The 26,059-nt window shown below is 41.1% G+C and overlaps 1 protein-coding gene across 2 annotated transcripts; it reads left to right on the top strand.

Moving 5' to 3' along the window:
• Positions 1 to 394: 394 nt before the first annotated feature.
• Positions 395 to 25,279, top strand: dse (dermatan sulfate epimerase). Of its 2 annotated transcripts, XM_030404546.1 has the most exons (6): positions 395 to 592; positions 2,667 to 3,144; positions 9,635 to 9,888; positions 15,968 to 16,207; positions 20,726 to 20,933; positions 21,894 to 25,279. In XM_030404546.1, the coding sequence occupies exons 2-6, from the start codon at positions 2,711 to 2,713 to the stop codon at positions 23,638 to 23,640; spliced, it is 2,883 nt and encodes a 960-aa protein (XP_030260406.1). In that variant the 5' UTR covers positions 395 to 592; positions 2,667 to 2,710; the 3' UTR covers positions 23,641 to 25,279. The 2 variants fall into 2 exon arrangements, with proteins under 2 accessions (XP_030260406.1, XP_030260407.1); XM_030404547.1 differs by lacking the exon at positions 395 to 592 and having other exon boundaries at positions 3,007 to 3,140.
• Positions 25,280 to 26,059: the final 780 nt, after the last annotated feature.

The raw sequence follows: 26,059 nt of genomic DNA, 5'->3' as shown, positions 1-26,059 counted from the left end.
TATATATATATATATATATATTTATTTATATATATATATATAAATATAAAAAATAAATAAAAAGATTTTTGAAAGAGAAATTTAAAAAAAATCATAATCAACATTATCTATAAGCATATGCGTATACACACACACACACACATCTAGGTATGCCAAATATTATTGCTGGGGAATTATGAAGCACCCGCAGACATCAACAAGTGAAGTGAGGTGATGTGAGTGTAGGTGTTGTATGGAGCAGCCTGCAGACAGTAGAGCCGGTGTGTCCGCTCAGCGTCAGTGTGGCCCGGTGTGTTCAGGCCCCGCTGGACGGGAGGAGGGCCGCATTAGTTCATTAGTTCTCCTTTAAGCCTCTCTCTCTCTCTCTCTCCCTCCCTCTCGTTCTCTCCCTCCGCCGCTGCCCCTCCTCGTCCCGCAGCATGACGCTCCCTCCGCTCTCACACATTCTTTCCCTCCGCTCTCTGACTCCGCTCCGTCCGTAGAACAAACTTTTCAACCCTATTGATACTCTTTCTAGAACCATCTGCTGTGTTGGGAAGAAATGTCGGTTGTGACGAAGGCAGTGCGGATTTGTGAGCGTCGCTTCTGACAGGTAACGTAACGGCTTTTTCCTTCGCTGCTCCCGACTGTTCTGGTGGTGGGCAGGAACAAGGCGCCTTCTGTGCGCACATTCGGATCATCAATAACATCGATGACCGATCGTACTGTCAGAATTCACCTTAAAGTATGGTTGAGAGGAATGTCTACCTCTGAAACAGACGCCGTCTTATAATGTGACAATCAGATAACAGCTGAAAGACTGAGAAAAAACAAAAGTTAGCGAAAATTAGAAAAAAGTTAATGTTCCAAATTCCGAGTGAGCAGAAGAGACATCAGTGTGTGAGGAGGGAGGAAACCGTAATATTAAGCTCTGCTGTTAGCGCACACTGTGGGCTGACACACAGGAGTCAGTCTGTTGACTATTAGCAGTATTTAAATGGCACATATACATTTGTGTGTTAGTATTTTTACAGGGACAGTATAATTGTATCTAGTTGTGTTTTTCACAGAATAGTACAGAACCCTGACCAGCAGCCAGAGGCCTGCTGCATCTGATCACTGTGGCTGAGTAACACAGACTTCAGATCTGTACAGTGAACATGAAGGACCCTCAGCTCATGTCCTGGATTTCTTGAGCGAGTTTGGGTCTTTTAACAAGAGGCATGTTTTTCCGTTACAAACATACACACCTCAGGTATCCCCCTGCCTGACTCAGCTGTAGAGAACAGGATTAACAATGAATTAGGGTCGGGTGTTGATCATGAATCCTTTACAACACCTACCAAAGAATTAGTAAACAAACAAAACTTTTGATATCTGTCAGGTTGACACCCTACAGGCTCTACAGATACATGTTCAGGTTTATCACTTCATTGTTGCCGTTGTGGAGACACCTTTAAACTCACACATTTACACCTTCATTTGAAGAAGTTGTCATGTTCCATTAATCTATTAGTTCTTCCAGTTGATTACAAACATGGGTTGAGTTTGGAGGAGTTGGTATTTCTCCTGCTACCATCTGGTTGTAAGTGAGTAAAAGTGCATCACAGTGACGCTATTGCAGATTTTAAAAGGTGCCATGAGGTTTCTTCAAAATCTCTCAGACCTACAAAAGTATCATCCATTGAGTTTTATATGAATATATGTCTAAAATCTGCTAATATGACAGCTTTCATTTTCAATTATCATTATCGCCATCAACCCAGTATTGGTCCAGCTCTAGTTCAATGTGGTGAAATAGTCTGAGGGAAGTGCATTTTTACAGTCTTACTCTGGTTTACAGGAGTTCTCTGTGGATATAGAGCCTTGGCTGCTGATGCAGGGCCAGATCGTGTGTGATACATTAGTCCAGAGTCGTCTTGATGTCTTCGCCAACATTTTCATGTTCACCACAGAGGACTGTGACTCCTCAACAGGTCAAAAGTCATGCTCATGTCCCCCAGTCTTGTTCTCATTCTATCATCTTACATTATTAAGTAAAGTGCCATATGAATAAAGTTCATTGTTAATATGAACGTCAAAACCTGAGCTTTCCTTGTTTGTCACACACAACAGAAAAAACACCAGAGGACAGCTCAGTGCGTTAGAAGGGACTCCAGTCTAGACGCTGTTTAAATCACTACCAAAGGCTTTTCCACCAGGCCTGTGCCAAGAGCTCCACTAAGGTCATGGAATTTACTCTCATGTTCAGAGCAGAGCCGGACGGCCAACTCCTGCTGTTCTGTGGAGTACAGCAGTTTGGTTTAGAGGTTGCTTCGCTTGACCGGAGTAATGTTACTGCAGTAATGGGCCATAAATGACCTCCAGGCCTGCTCGTCTGGCCATCTGGGTGTGCGTGGCTAGACTCGTCTGACACCAGCAACTCAGAAATGAATCTTGGCGAGCGAATGTTAGTTAACACGGCGTGCAAAGGTGCAGTACAACCTTCTGGTGTGGCTGTTGGTATCACTTATCAGACAGAACTGTGCCGTTCAACAATGCCCCACAACAGTATGGAAAGCCTGCATCATCAGGACTACAGCTGTATCTAATTATTCAAGGAATGCAGGGCTTTTGTAAGAAAAGGCTGTGCAGAATATGGGCTGGCTTTCTCAAATCCTTTTCTTCCCTCCATTTCTCCCTCTCAGCTGAGCTCCTTCGGCTATGTCACAGTCCCCTCTTTGATGAGACCATGAGAACCCACACCCGCGGGGCCCCCACAGTCTTCTTCTTAAGTCTGCTGTGGCCCCTGCTCTCTTCGGTGGTGGTGGTGGCAGCGGCGGTGGAAGTGGACCCCGGCAGAGGAATCCCCTTCATGGGAGGCAACTACAATGGTCATCCCATGCTGTACTTCAGTCGGGGGGATGTGGAGGAGATGCAGTATGCAGCCACGGGGACTCACCGGGACATGGCGAGGAGGATCCGCGAGGCCGGTGAAACCATGCTGGAGCACCCTGAGGAGTACCTGCCCCCCTGGAGCCCCGCAGAGTTCAGCGCCCGCTGGAACGAGGTGTATGGAAACAACCTGGGTGTGCTGTCCATGTTCTGCCTGCTGTACCCACACAGGGCCGGGGCTGTCGACCTCGCCAAGGACTATATGGAGAGAATGGCAGCTCAGCCTAGTTGGTACATTTTCTATCTTTTTATTACTACATCTATTTTGACACTATGAGATTTGAAGGTCAGTAAAATTCAGTAATTTTCTACTAAAGGCCGACCGATTAATGGGGTTGGCCTCTTAATCTCTCTCTCCCTCCTAATCTGAAGTAAACAACTTGACACAGACAGGTAACTGCTGTACGTTAACGTTAGATATGCTGCAGCCATACATGAGCAACATGCTGACGACTAATGTCACGTTTTTCAGTGTAGACTAAGAGAGACCAGCAGTTACATCAGAGATATTTTTTTTCATATAGAAATGCTCCACTCCATGACATACCTTCCACGCTTTACTCTGGTGATAGGGTTAGAAAATATGAAAACTTTAGAAAATAACGTCAACTCTTCGTGGCCCCGGGGTAACATTACACGTTGGAACAGCTGATTTTACCGGAGGCTGACGAGTGTGGCATCAAGTAATATCTAGTCTCACATAGCCAGACCTCTCTCATCTGACCCGTTTACACTTGATCTAGTCTTGAATATATAACACAGCACCATCACCTTGTCCATGATGGGGACAGTGCACTGAAGGCAGCCAGGCGGGCAGGAACAGAAACCATATTAACCTTACGTTACTTCATACTGTACTTACCAATGTAGCCTTCTCTCTTTAGAATAATCAAACCAAATAACCAATAACCTACCCTGGAAATATGCACAGATGTTAATGGTTTGTAAGAGTGGCATTTAACAATGTAAGGAGACGCTCAACAAAAGTAATCCTGGCCAGTTCAGCCACAGAACAGCTCATCATACATTGTAAATAGAAAAGATTCCAACGATGTAATCCGCTAAATCACATGCTTCGAGATCTTGTGGGCTGATACGAACAGACAGCTGCTACTAGCTTTTCAACTCAAATGAAATACTGTGTTCTGCATCTCTAAAGTTACTCAACTATTTGACTAACGTTTCACAGTAACTTCTCACCGAGAGGATGGGAGGGACTACGGGGACAGAGAGAGAGAGAGAGAGAGAGAGAGAGAGGGCCCTAATGATCAGTTCAACACTTCTGATCAAGTTAATACTAAGGATTGTTCAATTTCGAGATCCCAGATTGATTTGAAAAGACCGTATTTACCCGCCTGCGACTTGGATTAGATTAGACAAGCTGTATGGAGCCGTTTTATGTTTAGTTACAATTTTTTTCAGTTGTTTTTGTACAAGTTCTCGTCTACCTCAGTTGTTTAAGGGAATGCTGAAACTCTGTTTTGTTGTGAGGCTCCAGAAATTTTGTGGACTACAAATTTTCCCCCGACTTTCCATCAGTATGGGAGGTGCGACTTATAGAGAAGATGCTTTTTTTGTGAACTGTTCCTTTAAGGCAATAGTCTGCTAATAGTGAAAAAAAATCCACATATAAAAGTTTTAGGATTGGATATCTCATTTAAAAAAAAAACCTAAATAGAAATAACTTCAGAGTTTAAAGACGTTGTGCATCACCAAGGTATTAATGTTAAATCCTTAAGTCCTCCTTTCTAGGCTCTCGAGGAGTGTTCTCATTGTTCTCTGTGGGTGGAGCTCTGGTAAAAATGCGTCGTAGTCTGATAAGTCAGTGGTCCAGGAAATATGTTTAGCAGCTGTTTGCTGCCCTTCCCCCCGATGAAAGGAAATGAAATGTTCACATGTGAGCTTAACAGCCCTCCACAGTGGCCTGCACTGAGGCTGAAGCTCAGGGTCTAGGTGATCACACAGGAAGTGACTCCGCTCTGCCCTCATTTTCAGAAATGCCTGGGTTTTACAGGTGTGCATGATACAGATGTTTTTTCAGCTGATCCAGATAACCGCGGCTGATACTGATGGGACAAAAGATAAGATGTAGTGAGCAAAGATGGATGAGTCAGTATTCTGTAGGTCTAATAAGATTTGTATATACTTCCCCTCCTGTCTGACTCCTTGTGGACATGCGCCTCAGATTGTCCTGTTGTCTTCTTCTTCTTCTTCTTCTTCTTCTTCTCCTCCATCCCCTGTGTCAGTGTGTAGAGGCTACAGTCAATAAATCTATCAAAGCACTTTGGCTTGGACATTATTAGCTCGATAAAGCTCTAGTAAGGCGGATTGCTGTTGATAAAAATTTCGTAAAAAAAAAATCAGACCAATAATTTCTCAAATGGATTGTTTTTTGGGACATTTTTCAACAAATGAATGTTGCATGAATGCGTAGAGTATTGGTTTATATTGGTTTCTAACTGTAGCCTACTTCCTCTTTGTAAGCTTGTGTTGGTCTACTCTAATAACTCAGTCCTGGATATTTGTACAGCTTAGTAAACATGAACTGTATATAAGACTGCAGATTACACAACAACAATCACTTTACCTGAGAAACAGTGCCAAACAGTCTTTGGTGCTGATGGATTAATTGTGTTGACCGTTGAAAACCCCCACCACACTCCTCTCATCTTTGAAGAATGTCACTAAAACCACATCTTTCTGGGGGGTTTGCTTGCTTTTGTCTCTGTGCAGTGTACAGCAGTAATAGATCATTAATAACAAATTTCCTAAGCTACGAACACGGCTCGAGTTCTGGAGAAGCTCATATAATTCTTGTTTTAGTGATCGTTCTTGGTGTGGAACACCCCTTTATAATATTCCCTGAAACACTACGGTATCGTAGATTTTAATCACAGTTATATACGAATTAAACCATGGGATGCTGTTGGATCCTTTTGAAACATCCTGACCACATGTCATACTGTCAGGAGCACGGTCATAAAGCCAGCTGAATCCATCCATTCAGAGTCGGCCATGGCTGAACATCGTGCAGGCGTCAGCCATCGATGGTGCGTCCTCATTTCCCTAACAATCTGATTAAGTTCAATGAACATTAGTTCTGCCTGGCAAATGCAAAGTGACTGAGAAGTGGATCAGAGCCATTCATGATTTCACAAGTCATTGCCCTTCAACAGCTTGTATTTTAAAGACCAAAGGAAATGATGCTCAGAGAATGGCTGTACCCGACGCTGGGTTCCACGGTAACTCTCTGCCCTCATGTTCTCTCATGACCAGCACTGTATCATGTAGTGTTAGGTAATGTTAGCAGACTTGATCAAACAGTCGTGACATGATGAAACAGGGCTATCATTTCCCCATCCTCCATTCATCATTTAAAGCAAAATGCTGTTCATCATTTAAGGAAAGTGGCCTTAAGGATGGAAGTACCAAAACATAACTGACAAAGACTGAAGTGACGGGAAAGCTTGTGAATGAATCAAAGTGATGAAATGTGTTTGATTTGAAAAACGGTAATAAACTGTGAGTTGATTTGATAAAACTTGGTGACATTCTATTTAAAAGAGTTGCTCTGATAATCATCTGGGCTGTGTTAATGTTTACCATTCATCATGCTCAACACCCAACTGACATTTATCGTTTACAACGTGCAGTTTGTGGTACCTCAGCCCAAAAACCAAATCCCAGCCACTCAGTAAACCACTCGATGCTCATCCTCTCTGTATACACTCTGCCCCTGTGATGGACTTGCAGTGCAGTTTCTGTGTTTGTAGGATCAATTCTTTCACTTTTCCCTCTTGATTGTCTGCTGCTATTTCAAGAAAGCTTACAAACATCCCAGACCTGCAGGTTTAGAGCCGAAAGCTTGTCAAAATTGGAAAAAATTGCAATAATAAATGCCAAGTGGGTGGATTTATCACATAAGTAGACAGTTTATCACTTTGTTTTGTGTACATCTAATTACTTTCATCATTCATGTGTCTACATTTTCATCACTTTCATTTTTGCCAATTATGTTTTGTTACTTCCAGCCTTGAGGCCACTTTCCTTAAAATATAACCAGCATTTTTGTGTTGTGAATGATGAATGAAAGATGGAGGAAATTAGGCTCAGTCCTGTTTTTTACCCTGTACTGAATGTTGCAGTACCCAATAATGCTTTTTCATTGCCTTCATTTTTTACACAATACTGTAGGATTAAATGCAGCTATCCGCTGACCACATACATCCTTTGTAGTGCGATGTTGCATCCTTTGTTCTTTTCCAGTACCATCAGCCTTTTTAATTTCGGCATCAAATAGAAATTCTGCCACTGTATTCTCCTGTCTAAAAGTAGTATGAGAGAAACAGAATATAAAGACTGAATTGGTCCACTTCTACACAAGTGTTACTTTGCTTACAGTATGAACAACTAACTGGTCATCTAACAGATTCTTTGTTCCTCTGTTAGACTGAATGTAACAGCAGCAGATGAGTGTGTTAATCTTTAAGTGAATCACAATTTTACACTTTTTTTGGACTGAACTCTGGGGACTTTTTGCTCTCTCTTACAGGTAATCCCACCCCCCCCTTTCTCCATCTTCCATGTGGAGGGAGTACGGGGGGGGGGGGGGGGGGGTCAAGCAGCTTAATCCCTCTCATTTTGTTGCATGGCTGCTGTGTTGCCTCCAGCCATTGAACAGGAGAAAGGGGATTTTCCAGCAGCTAATTTCTAGAGGGTTTAGTCTGTGTGGTATTAGTGTAATTTCAGGACATTTTTCACCATATCAGTATGTGAGCCACAGTGCAGAAATGTGAAGCCACTGAGCATGTGTTTTCACATCTAAAGAACACACGGCAAGTTTTCTCCTTGGCCACACTTTTATTGTGGTCACTGAACCTCAGAGGGTTTGTGCAGAGTGGCTCCAGGAACCAGTCAGCTGCAGTATTCATGACCTTCAATTATGTCCCCGACAATTCCAGGAACCTTGTTCTGATGGAGCACTTCTGCTGTTCTGCTGTGCATACTGGTGCCTGAGTCTTCTTTTTACACACCGGGTGACAACATACAGTAGTGAGATGCATTGTGCTTTGGCATCGTTCAATGTACAGCCAACAGTGACTCAGAATACATTTCATTGCAGCCTTCCTTTTTGCAATATGGGCAAACTACAACATAAAGAAGCGTCGTAATCCATCTGGTGCTCATTTGCAGGACCAGACAGGAAGAGATTTTCAAATAAACCTCAACTGCCACTTTACATGTGGAAACCATGTATTACCAACATCAAGTAGATGAATCTGTCGACATATTTTAGAATGATTTCATTTTAGTCAGTCGGCTTGGAATCTGTTCTATAGTATTACAAAATACCCCTCCTTCCCTCCCCACCCATCCATGTATCGTTGACTGACTGAGTTGATGGAGCAGCTTGGACTTTCAGGAGCTAAAGTTTATAGAGAGCTGAAGTGAAACCAAACCAGACATCAGAAAGTACCCTCATTTAAAATCACAATGGCATTTGGAAGATTACACAAATTACAAGAGTTAGCCATGTAACACAACCATCTTCTATCATTTGTTTTTGTTCATACTATTTGTCGAGTATGAAGACTGTCATGGAGAAATTAAAAAAATGATAAGACATTTTGAAATATTAACTTGTGCTGTTGAATTGATATAACATGAAGTGAAATGGCAGTGATTAAGTGTTTGAAGGACGTCTAAGAAAAAAACAAAGTTTTTAAAACAGGTCATTTTTAATTTGTTCTTACTTTGTTGAAATACACAGGCCTACATCTGTCATCGCTGTCTTCTTCTGTTCATCCCCCACAGCATTTTTATTAATTAGATACTAATCATAAGAATTATTCCATTTATTTCTCCATAAGCGGATCTCTAAAATCTCTAAAATAATTTAGTTCATATCCCAATAGAATCCATTCAAGAAATCAGTCACTATTTCAGATCATGGACAATTTCAGTAAGCAAACAATGTAATATATTTGATTATTTAATATTTCTGTTTTTAGCAGCTTTTAATGACACCATTTCCCATGAGCCTCAGACTGTTGCAAGTTAAAAACTGTCAAGTAGTGAGCTAGTCGAATTGACAGGGTTGTCTGAATCTCAGCCAAGAAGTTATGAAGAGCAGGGGTGGATATTGTAGTTCTGGGCTGCATGAATTGAAGTTTTTTGAATGCTAAACAAATGAATCGTTGCTTAAGATCATCAAGATTTCAATCTGTGTGTATATGTCAGCATTGAGGGAACTAGTGGTGTCATCACCACATCTGCAGCTTGTTTCTCTTTCATTAAAGTGAGCAGAATATTTACAGAACACCTCTCACTTTTCTACAACACAGACACTTCGCCCTCCTTGAATTCAAAGACATCAGCATTCTTAGCGCCTGTAAATCAGCAAAGAATTTGCACACACTACACTTTTAATGTCTCCTTGTAAGTTGAAGTTTATTGGCAAGCAATGGTGTGGCTGTAATTGTGGTGTAAAAGGCTACTTAACATATTTATTTTGCTTTCAAAGTGAACTAATGTTTTATAGCTGTGTTAAAGATAATTAAAAGGCAAAGAAAAAGGCTTCTTGTTCATGACAAGCCAGTTGCCAGGACTTAATTCAAAGAGTGAAAATGTCCTGCCTGCTTACCATTGAATGTTAGTTTCCATGTACCCCACATATGTTTGATTCCTTGCCTTAAACTTTGTGTTGCTGTTTGAATTGCAGGTTGGTTAAAGATGCACCCTGGGATGAAGTCCCTTTGGCACACTCTTTAGTTGGGTTTGCCACCGCATATGACTTCCTGTACGAGTACTTGAACAAGGGCCAGCAGGAGCGTTTCATCCAGGTGATCGGCAATGCGTCACGCCTCATGTATGAGAAGTCCTACGTCCGAGGCTGGGGGTTCCAGTACCTGCACAACCACCAGCCCACCAACTGTGTTGCTCTGCTCACAGGAAGCCTGGTTTACATGACCCAAGGTTAGTGAATAAGGCCTCAAGTCTTAGTAATGTGTTCGTGTTTTTGGCCTTGTGGCGATGAAGAGAATGTTGGTCAATATTTATGTCCAGCACTTTGGTCAAGAGCAAGACACCTCTACAGCCTGTGATTGTCATGTTGTCAGGCCTCGGCAAAATGAGGACTCAGATGCAGACAGAGAACAGTAAATGAAGGCTTTTATTCTGAAATTCCCAGTATCGACTTCCAATAGAGTGATAACCCAACAGACTATAAACACTGAAGTCGTCTGCACAGACGAGGGACTAATGAATGAAACAAACCTGGCACAAGGCACAAAACAATAAACAGAAAATCGCTCCCGAGGGAGGAAAACACAAAAGGCAATATCTACACTGATCTGAAAAAGTATAATAATCTATGAAATGTTATACAAAAGAAAATCGCTCACAATGAGGAAAAAGCAAAAGGCTATAAACAGAACTACGCTACACAGAGCTAAGAAAACTACAAATCAAAACGCTCCAGAAGGAGGAAAACCCAAAGGCACTATGAAATTAAACTAGCTTCTCAAAAGAACAAGCTGACCAAAAACTTTAGCAAATCAAAATCACTCTTCATCAGAAAACATACAAAGAAAAACAGAAATTCAAGCAAGGCAATACTTTACTATGACTGTAGCAAGGCTGTGATACGGGGCTGGAGGTATACGACAGGATGAACAAAATACTCCGGCAACAAGACAGGGGAAGACAAAGACTATATACACATGAGGAGGGATGACACAGGTGGACACAATCAGGGAATCAGGGGAGACGCCAGACCGGTGACACAGGAGGAAGGGCAAGTGATCTGAAACGAGAGGAGAGTTACTTTTCAAAATAAAACGTGAATTTCACAAGACAAAAAACCCAAGACAGGACATCCCTCACCGCGGTGTGACACATGTCAGTTGATAAGATATTCGTGGTGGCCAGAGGGTGTTTACTCATGATGCATTACTCGCATGCACTGAATTCTTTGTGACTGTTGTCAGGATGAAGTTCCTTTAAGCTGCAATATCCTGCACTACATAATGTATATAGTATGTAGCAGCAGAGAAAGGCCATCAGAAGTTGAAAAACCTGCAATACAGCTCGCTCTGCTCCGGGTTTGGATTTGATTTTTGGTACAAAAGATCCAGTCCTGATGTGAACGAGGTGGCAGCTGGCCGACAGACAACCAACATAGTCACAGTGGTTTTATTTGAGGGTTTTTTTTGGTAGAAGGCAACAACAGACACAACGCTCTGAACACCCTGGAGAGTTATAGCCTGACCTATTTTTGCTTTGTTTCATTTTGTGTTGATCCAAGGGAAAGTGAGTTTCCTCCGGCGCAAGGTTGCCTTGGCAAGAGATTGTGCTCAGGCACTGCTTGGTTGCTTTGTTTATGACAGATTGTGTTTGTTTAAAGCGTGCTTTACAGCTGGCCTCATGCAAGATAATAGTCCATACCTCACTGGGGTGAGAAAATGGCCTCTTGAAAGGCTGCGAGCACATGATGTATTTGCAATGATAAAAAAAGCCACTCTGGTTTTAGCTGCAGCCTCTCTCAGGTGTCACGTGTTATACTGTGCAAAAGCCAGACTGCATTCCATTTTCATATATGCATCATTCATGTCCTGTGCGAAGGGATAACATTCAAATATTAGTCCATCAAGGTGGCAGTGATCAATGGAAAGTTTCCAATAAGCACAGCCAGAAATGAAGAATAAACACTGTCTTCTTCATTTAACATCTGACACAAACATGAAGCTCAGTGCTTACATTTTCAGCAAAGTAGTAGTTCATCTTTCATTACTTTGTGCCCAATAATAACATGCTCTGAAAGGGAACAATTCATGTGCCACTCACTGGAATAAGAAATATGCATACTATCTATATGTTTGGCTCTTGGGTCATTCTGACAGACACGGTTTAGATAGCCAGATAAGAAGGCAGCAGCAGCTTAGAGAAGTGAATTCCAGATACATGCGTTTGCTTGTCGGTGCCTTCAGGCTAAGTGTTTGATTGGGCAGAACTGTGCATAGTTCATCTATAGTGAACATCTGTCATCTCCCCTGTCCGTCACATATCCCTCCCACTGGCCACACACACTATGATGTCTGCCAGAGTGACACCTGACTTACCAGGAATGTCAGTGTCACTGCTGTGGGCTCAGGTGCTTGTCATGAAACAGCTGGCCATCCCATTTAGAACATTGGAAAGTACTGATGCTGTAAGTCCCACATTCCACATCTGTAATTGAATTTAAGAGTAAGAATATATCTTAATAAAAAGTGAAACAAAAAGTGAAGCTCCCATTTGGTCATGCAGCGCTACGTATAGCAGCACCAGTAGTTTAGCAACCCTTCCATCGGCATTGAAGCATTGCCACTTCAAAAATGATGTAATTATGCTTCCAGTAGCAAGCTATGTTTACTAAGTTGATGCATAGCATGAGTAAACGCTCTACATTTTTGTCAAACTCATACATCTTTCAGTTAAATCCTTGATTTAATAAGCCATTTAAAGGACCTATTTATAATTCCCCGCCACCGGCTTTAAACGAATAAGTGGCAGTATTTCCTCCTATTCTCAGTGTTTAGGTGATTTTTCATTTGTTTCTCTGCAAATTCATTGTTGCAAGTGTTTAAAATGATAAAAACTGATATAATTACTACGATGTATGTTTATATTTACCTACATATTCGCCAATCCTCAGTTGCATTGTTGCTTTTTTTTTTTTTGCTACACAGTAAATACTAAATAAAATGTTTGGAGGTAAACATTGACACTAAATCAAAGACAGCTCATACTATTGGTGGAACAATCACAGGTCTGTGTAAGCAGGCATACTCAGCTACCCTTGTAACCCACATTTGAGTAAAGCTGGCACAAAAGCCTTCCCAGCAGGTTGGAATGTTTCATTCACTTATTGTCAACACAAAAAAAAAATGTCATTCATTGCTTTGTTGTTTGGTGCAGGAAAAATGAAGGTAAATTACTGCAACAGTCACAAACATAAATATATAATAAAAAATTCACAATAAAAACATTAGGGAATAGTATAACAAATATTATAGCAATTATGGATGTAGTAGACTCACAAAGTTTTGTGAAAACCTCCCCAACATGGGATGTGCAAAAGGAGAAAAACACAGTCCTCTGAGCTGCAGGGTGATGGTGCTCTAATGATTAAGACAGGCTCAGTTCCCAACTCTAACAGCATGGGGAAAAGATGAGCCTAAGGCCTCAGCCTGCAAGCCATTAGGCAAACGCAACTAGCCAGCTGGTCTGGTATGTGTTCTTTTTGACGTGGCTCTACATGATGATTCTCCTATTGTTTCTCTTTTTTGTTGCGTGTTTGGTATTAAAGTGATTGCGTTGTTGTAATCTAATTGTATGTTCAGCACTGTGTTACCTCATCCCTTGGGTTTTGATGACATTGGTCTTTTCTTTGTTCCTTCATGGTGACAGAATGGTTCTTTTTTGTTGATAACAAGCAGCTGCTACAACTGGAAACATAACATGTATAATATAATCATTATCAATGTGCCTGATGTATCCCAGCAAAAATCTACATTATTAAAAAAAAAGATCTTATAAACCAACTGTACACTACTTGTCAAACAGCAGAAAAGGTTAGCAACACCTAGTGAGGCCAAACATCTATAATATATATATATAGAGGAAAAAGTAGGCAACTGTTTGCTAGTAGCAATAGCCTACTGTTGAGTACCTACAGCTACACTGTTACTCAACTGCTGAGTGCTGACAAGCAGAATAGTTTGATTTAGTTATGAGTATTAATGAATGCATTTATTCTTAATGTGAAACATGTTAGTGTGTTAAGCAACTTTTTCTATGTGCTTTGTAGTGTAGTTTCATTATTAGAATGAAGGTATAGCTTAAAATTAATAAAGCAGTTTGTAGCTTCACTAGCTAGTGTTATAGTTTCCAATTAGCTTCTTTCAAACTGCTGTCTTCTAGTGTTGACCAGAAACAGAGAATAAAATGCCATATTTTGTCATTGAGATTTGCTCATCAGTTTGCATGTGGCCAACAAATTACATATTTAGATATATTTTTAATGTATATATTTATATAAATAAATACAGCTGTAAATGATTTAACTTACTTGGCCAGCTTGTTTAGCATCTCTCAGGCTTTGGTAGTCAAAGCTTTATTTCAGTCATATAAAAGTTCATAAAATGTTTCTACTTTTGAGGAAAATGACTGAAGAGTCTCAAGGCCTGTACTGCTCTGACATGTATTGGACTGACTGAGTGCTGGTGAAGCTCTGTTTGTGTAAATATGGTCTTTGTGTGTGCTGACAGTTCCTGTTTGATGGTAAATACCTGCTCTGTGTAGGCCAGTGGTCCCCCAAGCCCAAACCAAACACTGTTAGGGACCGCTCCAGTGGGTGGACTCTGTAAGCTGGGCGGGTGCTGGCCAGTTACCACTGATGGTCCCAGGATTCCTCAAAGAACTGTGGCTGTAGTGTTTATGTGGTCACGTGTTCACATAGTAAACTCTATGTGTGTGATCCAGTGTGTGTGTGTTAGAGAGAGTGTATGGTGCAGTGTGCCATAGTGGTGTCATGCTTTCCGTAGTTATGGCTAAATGCTGTGAGTGGAAGGTTTCTTAAGGTAACAGACTGAGGGGCCGTTGCTTGCTGTGATGTTGTTTTTCATTCATTCCATTTGTGACATTACAAATGCACAAAAAAGGAATACAGGTATATTCTGTTATCTGCCTTCACTAATCCTCACAATTGCAATCGCACAAAGCGGTCACACAAAGCTGGATATTCTCTTGATAATTCAACACGGGTTTTCCACATATAGCTAAGAGCATGTTCACATAAAAGGGGAAGTGTTTGCAGAATATTACCAATCTCAAACATGGACAGGTCTACTGCCAGCAGAGTGAAATATGTCATTAAACAGGGGCAAACTAATTATTAGACAAAAAGAGGATGACATTCAAACACATAATCCCACATAATCACAGTGTTGAACGCATAAAGGCTTTTAATATAACTGGCCCATCATAAGGCCACAAGTAGACCCGACTGTAATTACATTTGTGTATTCCATTAAAATAAGATGTTGCTCAGAAATATTCTGACAGTGTGTATGACATGTTTAGCATTATTATTTCAACTGCAACACAAATGACCTGCTTCATAGCACAGGCCTACTGCTCCCCCATTTTGTACAAAACAGAAACAAGAAAAACTGTGTGTTGTATACAACTTTCTCTCTGCAAGTTTCCTGATTTTCATATTGTCGCTGGCAAAAATGGCAAAAATGTGTTTCTCCTCTCCAGCATGGACATTTTCTGTGGCTTGAACAGAGTAAATGACTATTAAATGTCAGGCGTAACATACTGAGAGTTTGTCCACCTTGTAAATTAGTTTTGCTGTCATAATTAGGGTAATCTAATAATCTAATATGATAGCCATGTATCACTATACATGATTATGTGCCTAAAGTCTGATGCATTTCAGGTATTTGATATGTAATCTGTACAGATTTTGACAACCTATAAAAATCATACCAACTGTCAGCCAATCATATTTCTGTTTTGATTCCACACTATTACCAAAGGTCTGTCTAGACCAAATTATTTACAAATGTGGATCTTATACAGATTATTTAGATTAGTGAGAATCTGCCATCAGGGTGTGTTGAAGATGTAGTATCAGGCCTGAGGAAAGAAGCTGCTCTGTAGTCTGGTGGTACGGCAGCAGATATCTCTGTATGTGTTGCCGTGGCAGCAGGGTGAACAGGCTGTGGCTGGGGTGGGTGTTGTCTTCTAGCATCCTTGGGCTCTGTGCAGACATCTCACCGATATCACTGATGCTCTGTAGATAGTACCACTGATGTTCCGGGCCGTGTTAATCACGGACTATAGAGCCTTCCAGACCTCGAACTAACCATGCCAGTTTGTAATGTTACTGGTCAGACTGGTCATGCTTTCTATTGCTCCACTGTAAAAGTTGACAGGAACTTGGCGCCTGGTAATCTGTATTCAGCCTGTATTTAAACTGAAACCATTTCAACTTCCTGTGTTGCAGGTTATCTCCAGGAGGCCTACCTGTGGACCAAGCAGGTCTTGTCCATCATGGAGAAGTCCATGGTCCTTCTGCAGGATGTGACTGATGGCTCGCTGTATGAAGGAGTGGCCTACGGGACCTACACCACCCGCTCTCTGTTTCAGTATATGTTCCTGGTGCAGCGCCACTTCGCTATCAGCCACTTTGACCACCCCTGGCTCCTGAAACACTTTGCTTTCCTTTACCGGACCATCCTGCCCGGTAACTATCACGTCACCTGCTGTGGCCTACACACATGTTCACTTTTTAGAAGCGGTGAAGTTTATGTGATCAGTTGGCTCTGCATGGATATACAGTGTTTAGGCAGCCAAATATAGAGCAGGTCAACAGTCTGTACATAAATGTTTTCTTTCCTATGAATGGCTGACTCAGTCAGTTAGTCCCAAAAGTTGGATACATTAGATAAGATGTGAAAATAACCTTAGGCGGCCACATTGGCGCTGATATGGGGTATGCATGCGTGTAGTCATTACCTTCCTGGATGCCTTTCAAAGCTGAGCTGAGACCTGCAGGGGGTGGGGATCAGGGGGAGAGCAGCAGTGGAGGAGGGGCCCTAGGTCAGGCTTGGACATTTCACAGCCCCCTGCCAACAGTTCTGAATTGTGGCTGGGCAGCACTGCTGCACTCAGAAAACACCTCTAATTACAACACCCAGGAGAGCCATGATTCTGCACACAGTTGACACAAAGCAAATGGTGATCACAGAGTAAGCAACACTAGAAAAAGATTACATTTTCTTTAGAAAAATAATGTGTTGCTAAAACATTGCAGTTAAAACACTTGAAACAACTTAAAAGTTGAAATGTATATGTGAGTAACAAGTGTAAGTTAAAGTGTTAAGGGGGAAGGAAGTGTGAATGCTGAAAGAGGTTGCTGTTAGATCCAATGTCAGTTCACTGGTGATAAGATGATGATGCATTCAATCTATAAAGTTACAGTAACCACAGCTAACAGATATATATATACCTTCATGGTCAAAAGTTTTCATAAAGTTGTAAAGAAAATGTATATCCTGGCAGTCTTGAGTTCGAATGATTGACCAAATCTCAAGTCAAAGTCAAAAACTGTACATACATTAGTTCTAATATTTGGTTAAATGTCCGTTGGCAGTTCTCACTTCAGGTGCTTTAGATAGCCGTCCACAAGCTTCTGGTCATCATCTGGATGAATTTTTAACTGCTCCTCTTGTCAGAATCAGTGAAGTTCAACTTCATTTGTTATATTCCTGGCACAGACTTGTTTCTTTAGCACAGTCCACATGGTCTTGATGGGTTTCTATTCAGGACTTTGGGAAGCTCATTCCAAAAGCTCAGTTGTAGCTTGATTAGTCCATTCCTTTACCACTTCTGATGGTGTTTGGATCATTGTCCTCTAGGAACACCCAAAAGCACCCAAGAGCCAATCTTCTGCTGATGATTTCAGCTTTTACTGAAGAATTTAGAGATAATCCTCCTTCTTCATAATTCCATTTACTTTCTTTATAGCAGTAGATCCACTGGCAGCAAAACAGCCCCACAGCACAACACTACCACCACCATGTTTGACAGTAGGTCTGGTGTTCTTGGGGTTAAAGGCCCCACCTTCTCTCCTCCAAACATATTGCTGCTCACTGTTGCCAAACAACTACATTTTTGTTTCTTGTAACCACAGAGGTTTCCTCCAAGAGATTTTTGTTTTGTCTATGTGATCAGCAGCAAACTTCAGTTGAGATCAGTGTGCCACATCTGGTGTAACGACTTCTTTCTTGCACCGCAGCCTCATGATCATGTTGATGCAAATCACACTTGACTATGGACACTGTCACCTGTATTCCAGCTTCTTTATTGGTTTTTGGTTGACTCTTACTACTGACCAGTTTTCTCTCAGCAGCAGGTGATAGTTTGCGTTTTCTTGCTGATCGCGGCAGTGACACAATTCTGCCATGTATGTTAACGTTGCTTATGCTGGTTAACATTATGTCACCGGTACAGTAAAGTATGATGGGCACATACTTTAGAAGTCAGCTATTTTTACATTTTGTTCCACAATATTGCAACTACAAAGAAACTTGATGCTGACAAAAACACACCGATACCAGGTGATACCAGTGACATTTTACTATTGACTCTCAAAACCAACTCTCAGAATTCTTACGCAGAGATAACTAAAATAAAAATCTAATCATTTAGGAACAGACACATTTTTTAATTATTGACTCACAATCACGAAAATGTTTTCAGGAATAGAGATAATTTTTCCTCTGCAAGCTCTGTAGATGTACAGTGCCTTGCAAAAGTATTCACCCCCCTTGAACTAAACCACATTTTGTCACGTTTTAACCACAAATGTAAATGTATTTTATTTGGATTTTATGTGATAGACCAGCACAAAGTGGTGCATAATTGTGAAGTGGAAGGAAATTGATACATGGTTTTAATTTTTTTTTTTTTTACAAATAAAAAACAGAAAAGTGTGGTGTGCAAAAGTATTCAACCCCCTGAGTCAGTACTTTGTTGAACCAGCTTTCACTGCAATGACAGCTGCAAGTGTTTTGGGGTAAGTCTCTACCAGCGATGCACATATAGAGACTGATATATTTGCCCATTCTTACTTGCAAAACTGCTCAAGCTTAGTCTGATTGGATGGAGAGTGTCTGTGAACAGCAATTTTCAAGTCTTGCCAGAGATTCTCAATTGTATTTATGTCTGGACTTTGACTGGACCATTCTAACACATGAATATTCTTTGATCTAAACCATTCCATTGTTGGCTGTATGTTTAGGCTCGTTGTCCTGCTGGAAGGTGAAACTCTGCCCCAGTCTCAAGTCTTTTGCAGACTCTGACAGGTTTTCTTCCAAGACTGTATTTGGCTCCATCCATCTTCCCATCAGCTCAGACCAGCTTCCCTGTCCCTGATGAAGAAAAGCATCTCCACAGCATGATGCTGCCACCATCATGTTTCATGGTGGAGATGGTGTGTTCAGGGTGATGTGCAGTGTTTTCTGCCACACAACATTTTGCATTTAGGCCAAAAACATCAATTTTGGTCTCATCTGACCAGAGCACCTTCCTCCACATGTTTGTTGTGCCCCCACATGGCTTGTGGCAAACTGCATGGCTTTGTTTCAACAATGGCTCTCTTCTGCCACTCTTCCATAAAGGCCTGATTTGTGGAGTGCATGACTAATAGTTGTCCTGTGGACAGATTCTCCCACCTGAGCTGTGGATCTCTGCAGCTCCTCCAGAGTTATCATGGGCCTCTTGGCTGCTTCTTTGATTAATGCTCTTCTTGTCCAGCCTGTCAGTTTAGGTGGACGGCCATGTCTTGGTAAGTTTGCAGTTGTGCCATACTCTTTCCATTCTCAGGTGATGGATTGAGCAGTGCTCTGTGAGATGTTCAAAGCTTGGGATATTTTTTCATATCCTTACCATGATTTAAACTTCTCCACAACTTTATCCCTGACCTGTCTGGTGTGTTCACTGGGCTTCATGATGCTGTTTGTTCACTAATGTTCTCTAGCAAACCTCTGAGGCCTTCACAGAACAGCTGTATTTATACTGAGATTAGATTACACACAGGTGGACACCATTTACTAATTAGGTGACTTCTGAAGGCAACTGGTTGCACTGGATTTTATTTAAGGGTATCAGAGTAGGGCGGCTGTAGCTCAGTGGGTAGAGCTATCCTTGAGCAAGATACTGAACCCCAGAATTGCTCCTGATGTGCAGTTGGCACCCTGTGGGGCAGCCACTGCCATCAGTTAGGGTCCTGCAATGAGCTGGCGACACATTCAGGGTGTACCCTGGCCTTCGCCCATGAGTACAACTGGATTTGGCCCCAGTAAGCCCCGCAACCCCTCAGGGGGATAAAAAGTGGCAACATCCCGCAACCCTCACGGAAAAGCGGAAAAGAAAACGAACGAACGGTATCAGAGTAAAGGGGGTGAATACTTTTGCACAGCACACTTTTCTGTTTTTTATTTGTAAAAAAAAAATAATAATAAAACCATGTATCATTTTCCTTCCACTTCACAATTATGCACCACTCTGTGTTGGTCTGTCACATAAAATCCCAATAGAATACATTTACATGTGTGGTTAAAATGTGACAAAATGTGGAAAAGTTCAAGGGGGGTGAATACTTTTGCAAGCCACTGTATTATTTGTGAAAAATGGTTTGTCTACAAAAATGTTTTATCAATATGACCATTAAGTACAGTACTTCAGTAAATGTGTTTGGTTACATTCCATCAACTAAATGTTGGCAGCGCTGCTCAACATTGCAAATAACCTTTGCTGAACCTGCTATAGCATTACCTTCTTTTCTGCAGTACATTTATCAAAGAGTTTGTTCATTGTTTAGCCACTGTGTTTGTTGTCAAAGTGAATGCTGACCAATGTGTGACTGTGATTGGATACGGTAGTTTCTAAGAACTCTCACACCCCCAGAGCCCAGTGTTTTCTTACATAATTACAGACAAGAGTGAATAGTGTGAACAATTTGCGCATGGTTTGGGACTGAGATGGGTCACAGCAGAGGGGACGGAGGTTTATGTAGGTGGGAGCCAAGTTTCGTGGCATGTGGTATTGTGTAGAACTTAACGAAGAATTCACATAGCGGTTAATTACATGAGCACACAAGCATTTTATTTGTGTGACCATTATTTAAGATATTCAAATATTTCTGGATGACAGCTGATCACCACTGAAGTTGTGCTCTGTCTTTCCACTGTCTCACCAGGATTTCAGCGCACTGTGGCCATTGCAGATTCCAACTACAACTGGTTCTATGGGCCAGAGAGCCAGCTGGTCTTTTTGGACCGTTATGTGTTGCGTAATGGCAGTGGAAACTGGCTGGCAGACCTGATTCATCAAAACAGGGTGATGGAAGGGCCAGGGCAGGCTGGAAAAGGCCAGCGATGGTGTACTCTCCACACAGAGTTCATCTGGTGAGCTTCTTAATTTGGTTTCATAATGTTTAAAAAAAAAAATCACTGACAGCTGTTTTTTTTTTTCTTCTGTTTAGAGCTGTTATTAAAATGGTGATCAACCAAAAGCTTTTCTGTCTCACAATATTGTATGGATGACTTTTGGTACTTTCACAAAATATTAACACAGTGATATTTTTGATCAATAATCATCAGTCATATGGGTATAATGACTAAGTGGGGCAAGTATTGGAACAACTAGAGCATCTAGTAAGTTCAAAAATGACACTACTTAACTGAAATGCAGCCTTTAAAACCAGGAAAAGTCAACCCTTCCAGATATATATAACAATATTCAAAGTCTAAGACAATATATAGTCTCATATCACAATAAATATATATAGTATATACCGCCCAGCTCTATCCTCTCACTTATGTAGCTACCTCTTATCAAGAACATGTCTGATAAAAACTTTCAAATAGCACTGGTGAAGAAAAACACCACACTCATTAATCATACACAGTCATGGACACTACAGTGACAAGTTCAAGGGGCTTTCCTTTGTTTCTATTCTTGTGCACTGATTTTATTAGCTGAGGAGCAAATCAGAGGGATTTCTCTCACCGACTGGCTCGGCCACAGATTCTACATGTGCGGGTGGCCAAAAAGCTTCACACAAAGGCAGACTCACTTCAGAGAGGACTCACTGATGGCTCCTACACCAGGTGTATCAGCTGCCTTTAGGTTCAGTTACACAAATTACCTTGTGCTGCAGACATAAGAGAAGTATTGGGGTCTTAACCTGTTGTATTGAAACTGTGAAGTGGCAATGATACAGCTGCTCTCTCTGGGTTTTTAAAAAAGAATTCTGGAAAAACACAAGGAATCACATTACTATGTTGGATGTAAATAGGGTAGGTTAGTATGGCGAGAAAAACATCTAATCGATCTGATATCTCTTCTCTTATGGTATTGTGCAGGTATGACCCAAGCCTGTTTCCCAAGCCTCCATCAGATTTTGGGACATCCCAACTCCACTACTTTGAGGATTGGGGCGTGGTGACATATGGCAGTGCATTACCTACAGGCACCAATCACAGCTTTCTCTCCTTCAAGTCAGGGAAGCTGGGGGGTCGCGCCATCTTCAACATCGTCCACAGGAACAAGTACAAGGAGTGGATCAAAGGATGGAGGAACTTCAATGCTGGGCATGAGCACCCTGATCAGAACACTTTCACTTTTGCACCCAACGGTGTCCCATTTATTACTGAGGCACTGTACGGACCCAAGTACACTTTGTTGAATAATGCCGTTTTGTTCAGCTCAGCCATGTCAGGGAGTTGCTTTAAACCATGGGCTGGACAAGTTACTGAAGCTTGTGATTCTAAATGGTTGAAATACAAGGTGGGGCTGGCTGCTGATACCCAGGGCAGAGTAGAAGCTGCTATGGAGAGACAGGGAATGGTCTTCATACGTGGTGAGGGACATTCGGCTTATAATCCAGAGCTGAAGATCAGGAACTTCCAAAGAAACTTACTCCTTCTTCATCCACAGCTCCTGCTCCTCGTGGATCACATCCACCTGGATCCAGACAGCCCAACGAGGGCAATGAGTGCCTTCTTTCACAACACAGAACTTCCATTCCAGCGTACAAAGATAGATGGTGTTCATGGAGCATTTGTATCACACAAGGAGGATAAGTATAAAATGTTCTGGATGGATGACACAGGCTACAGTAACAAGGGATTGGTAGGTTACTGGAATTACCCTCGAGGGTACCCGTACAATGGCTCAAACTATGTGAACGTCACAATGCCATTGAGGTACCCTCACACAAGGGTGGCCTACATTTTTTTTGGACCAGGCGTGGATATACAGAGCTTCAGTCTGCGTGGCGATGACACGAGAGTGGATATTTATCTGGCCACCAAGGATCACACCTACACCATCTACCTGCTGACCGGAGAGGCCACCAGCAAGCCTCTGTTTGCCATGGTGCTGCTGGACAACAAGAAGATTGTTTTTGAGAAAGCGGCGGCTGTGATGGACAGCTCGCCTGAGGAAGTAGAGGAATACGTCAACGTGATGGAGGATAACCTCCAACACGTCAAGCCTGTCTTCCAGCAGATGGAGAGGCACATCCTCGGGCGAGTTCTCAACAATGCCAGCTTCCGTAAGACTGCAGAGCGCCTCCTTCAGTTCTCTGACAAAAAGAAGACGGAGGAGGTCATTGAGAAGATGTTTGCTATGTCCAAGAAACAGGGCAAGAGTAAAGGGGGGAAGAAAGTGAACCTTGGAGAGAAGCTTTCTGAGAGTCTACCTGACATTTTTGCACAGATTGAGTTGAATGAGAAAAAGGAGAGACAGAGGACTTCAAAGCGTACTTATGAGGACAGTCCAGAGGAGGGAGATGCAGAGTCAAGGGCCTTTATAGATTACACAGATGGCCGCAAAAACAGGAAGGGGGCATTTGTGAAGGGCCGCAAATTCAAAGAGGTTCACATGATGGCAACAGCAGGGAGCGAGGGTCTCTCGAGCACAGCCTCCTACATTAGGCTGTTTCTCCTCCTGAACACTGCCACCTTCTTTCTGCTGCTGGCTGTGATACTGACTCGCTTTCAGAGGGGTCGCAGCCTGCATACGCAGAGGTGTTTCTACACCATCCTTCTGATCGACTGCTTCATCTTACTGTACCTCTACTCCTCCTGCTCTCACACACAGTGTTAACATCATGAGCTGTCTTTGTAAAGATCAAATGAGCTGTTGTTAATGTTGTAAATGCACCCCACACCTCAGTCTGAGCCAGATCTTATGACAATATATTTGGGTTGCTTTTAGGAAAAAGAAAATCTGAGATTTTAAAAAGCTGTCACAAGGATATTTTGAGAAAAAGGTTGTACATTTTCCAGAAAGAATTTTAAATGCTAGGAGATTAAGTCATAATCATATAAGAAATAACTCACAATAATTCTGATAGTCTTGATGTTAGAGATGCTTCTTCAAATGTTTAATTCTTCGCTGTCTGCACACTCTTCTCATAAAATTGTAATCTCTTATAATATTTATATTGTTAAAATTTTGAACTGTAACATTTTTACTTTTCCCTGAAATTATTACCTTTCACTGATAATAGAATTAATTATATTTCAGAATATTAATTTGTCTTATTATTCTCAATTTTAAAGTTTTGAGTTTTTATTTTAGTATCCTGACCTTTTCTCGAAAGTACAGTATGACTAAATACTCATAACAGTGTGTCTTTTATCGGGGCAAGTCTTTTGCCTTCTGGTGGATCACCATGGGATCTTACTTCAGAAAAAATATGATAGTGAATGATCCTGTTTGAATTGTTTAAGGAATTACAAATGTGTTTTTCTATGTAAAAGATCGTTTTTCAACTTCAGAAAGTCGCAGTTTGGCTTAAAGTGAATCAAGTTTAAGACTTTGAAAATACCGAATTATAAAGACTACACAATGATCAGTTGTGTATGAGACATAATCTCATAATCTAAACATTGTAGATTCAGTCCTGTACATTATCTAGCTCACAGAACTGACTACCTCTCCTTTTGTATAACTGCAGCTGTCAGTAAGGCCAGACTTTTTCAGATTTTCACCTTTTTCAATACTGTTCCTGTACTAAGATGATGGCCATGTTCTTGTTGGTTTTACCGTATATTATATATATTTACAGAGCGAGACAGTGTGGTTCACTGAGAGGTTTTACACTTAACTAAATGGTATTTTACTAACTCAGTGTAAGGGACTTTCGTGACTTGCAACATTATCTTTAAAATGGCAAACATCATATGTGTAATTCACACAGCGTTTACAGTAGTCAATGTCTCCATCCATTGACTACTGTACATTTTTTTTTTTTTTAAATAAGGTCCCATTGGGCACAGTAGAAGGGGATGGCCGTGCCTTTCTAATTTTATCTTACAACTTTTTCCACAAAAAATTATGACTTCAGAAGATATCAGATTATTTTTCTAACAGTGACCCTTATACTCATAATATCTATTGAGATCCTAACGGGTGTTCAGGAAAAACAACTGATTCCAAATAGGAATTGATGAATTGCAGAGATGAAACCAGACCTCCTCTGATGTAATAAGCTTCTGTGGAGCTTGAGAACCGAGTCTGTGTGAAGTTTGTTCTTTGTAGTTTTCAGAGGTCGTGCCTTGTATCAAAGATCTCAAGGTTAGCCACTATAATACAGTTGCCTCATCTGTACTTGAGATTTGTCCTGTCTACATAGTTCTTAGAAATACATTTAAATGTATATATGTGAAAGCAAGATATATTTTTATGGTCACTTTTTTTTACCATTTGTAAATAAATTTACTACATGCATAGATATGTATCCAGTGTGTGATGTGTCAAGTGAATGTGAGAACTGAAAAAATAGATTAATAATGCAACGGCCAAGACCAATCTACACACTGCAACTTCAACTAAAACAAACACATTAAGAGGACATCTTCACCACTTTGACAAGACATACAGTTCATTCAATATTTAGGTTATACACAAGGTCAGTAATCTGACAAATACTGTGAATTTATGGACCCTTTTCACACAAGACATTTTCAAGTCTGTCAGGACCAAAAGCACAGTTGTTAATATTCGGATTGATGGCCGGATTCCATTTATTTGCTTCTGTCCTATGGTCCTGATGTTAAGTACTGGCTCACTGTCACAGCTTGAATAGAAAAGAGCCACTCTGTCACACCAGTACTTTCCTATGAATAGTCAAAATGTCTGCTGTGAAAAAGCACCTAGCACTAGCCTTTACTATAATTACTAGCATGCTTATCTGTCCTCCTTTATGTGTAATATATGGCCATATTTATTTCCCAACATTTAAAAAAATGATCAACAGATTATCAACAGAGTGTGAGGAAAACAACAATGTTAATGTCTGTGTGCTGTGTTGCAGTCATGTCTACAGAAGTGTGCATGCTAACCAGTGAGCCCCGGCCTGTCATGTTCCATTATATTACTTCGTACCTCAGATAGTATTTTCAGTCTGGAGACGTAAATGCAGCAAGTCTGCTACTTATTCTAATCAGTTAACAAAATATACTCACAAATTGTCAAAGAAGGAAATAGTTACATGTATATTCCTTATCAAAAAGAAAAA

The sequence above is a fragment of the Sparus aurata genome, chromosome 22 (genome assembly GCF_900880675.1).
Source record: "Sparus aurata chromosome 22, fSpaAur1.1, whole genome shotgun sequence".
NCBI lineage: Eukaryota > Metazoa > Chordata > Actinopteri > Spariformes > Sparidae > Sparus > Sparus aurata.
Note: the sequence above shows the minus strand (reverse complement) of the source record. Positions and strands in the feature narration are given on the sequence as shown.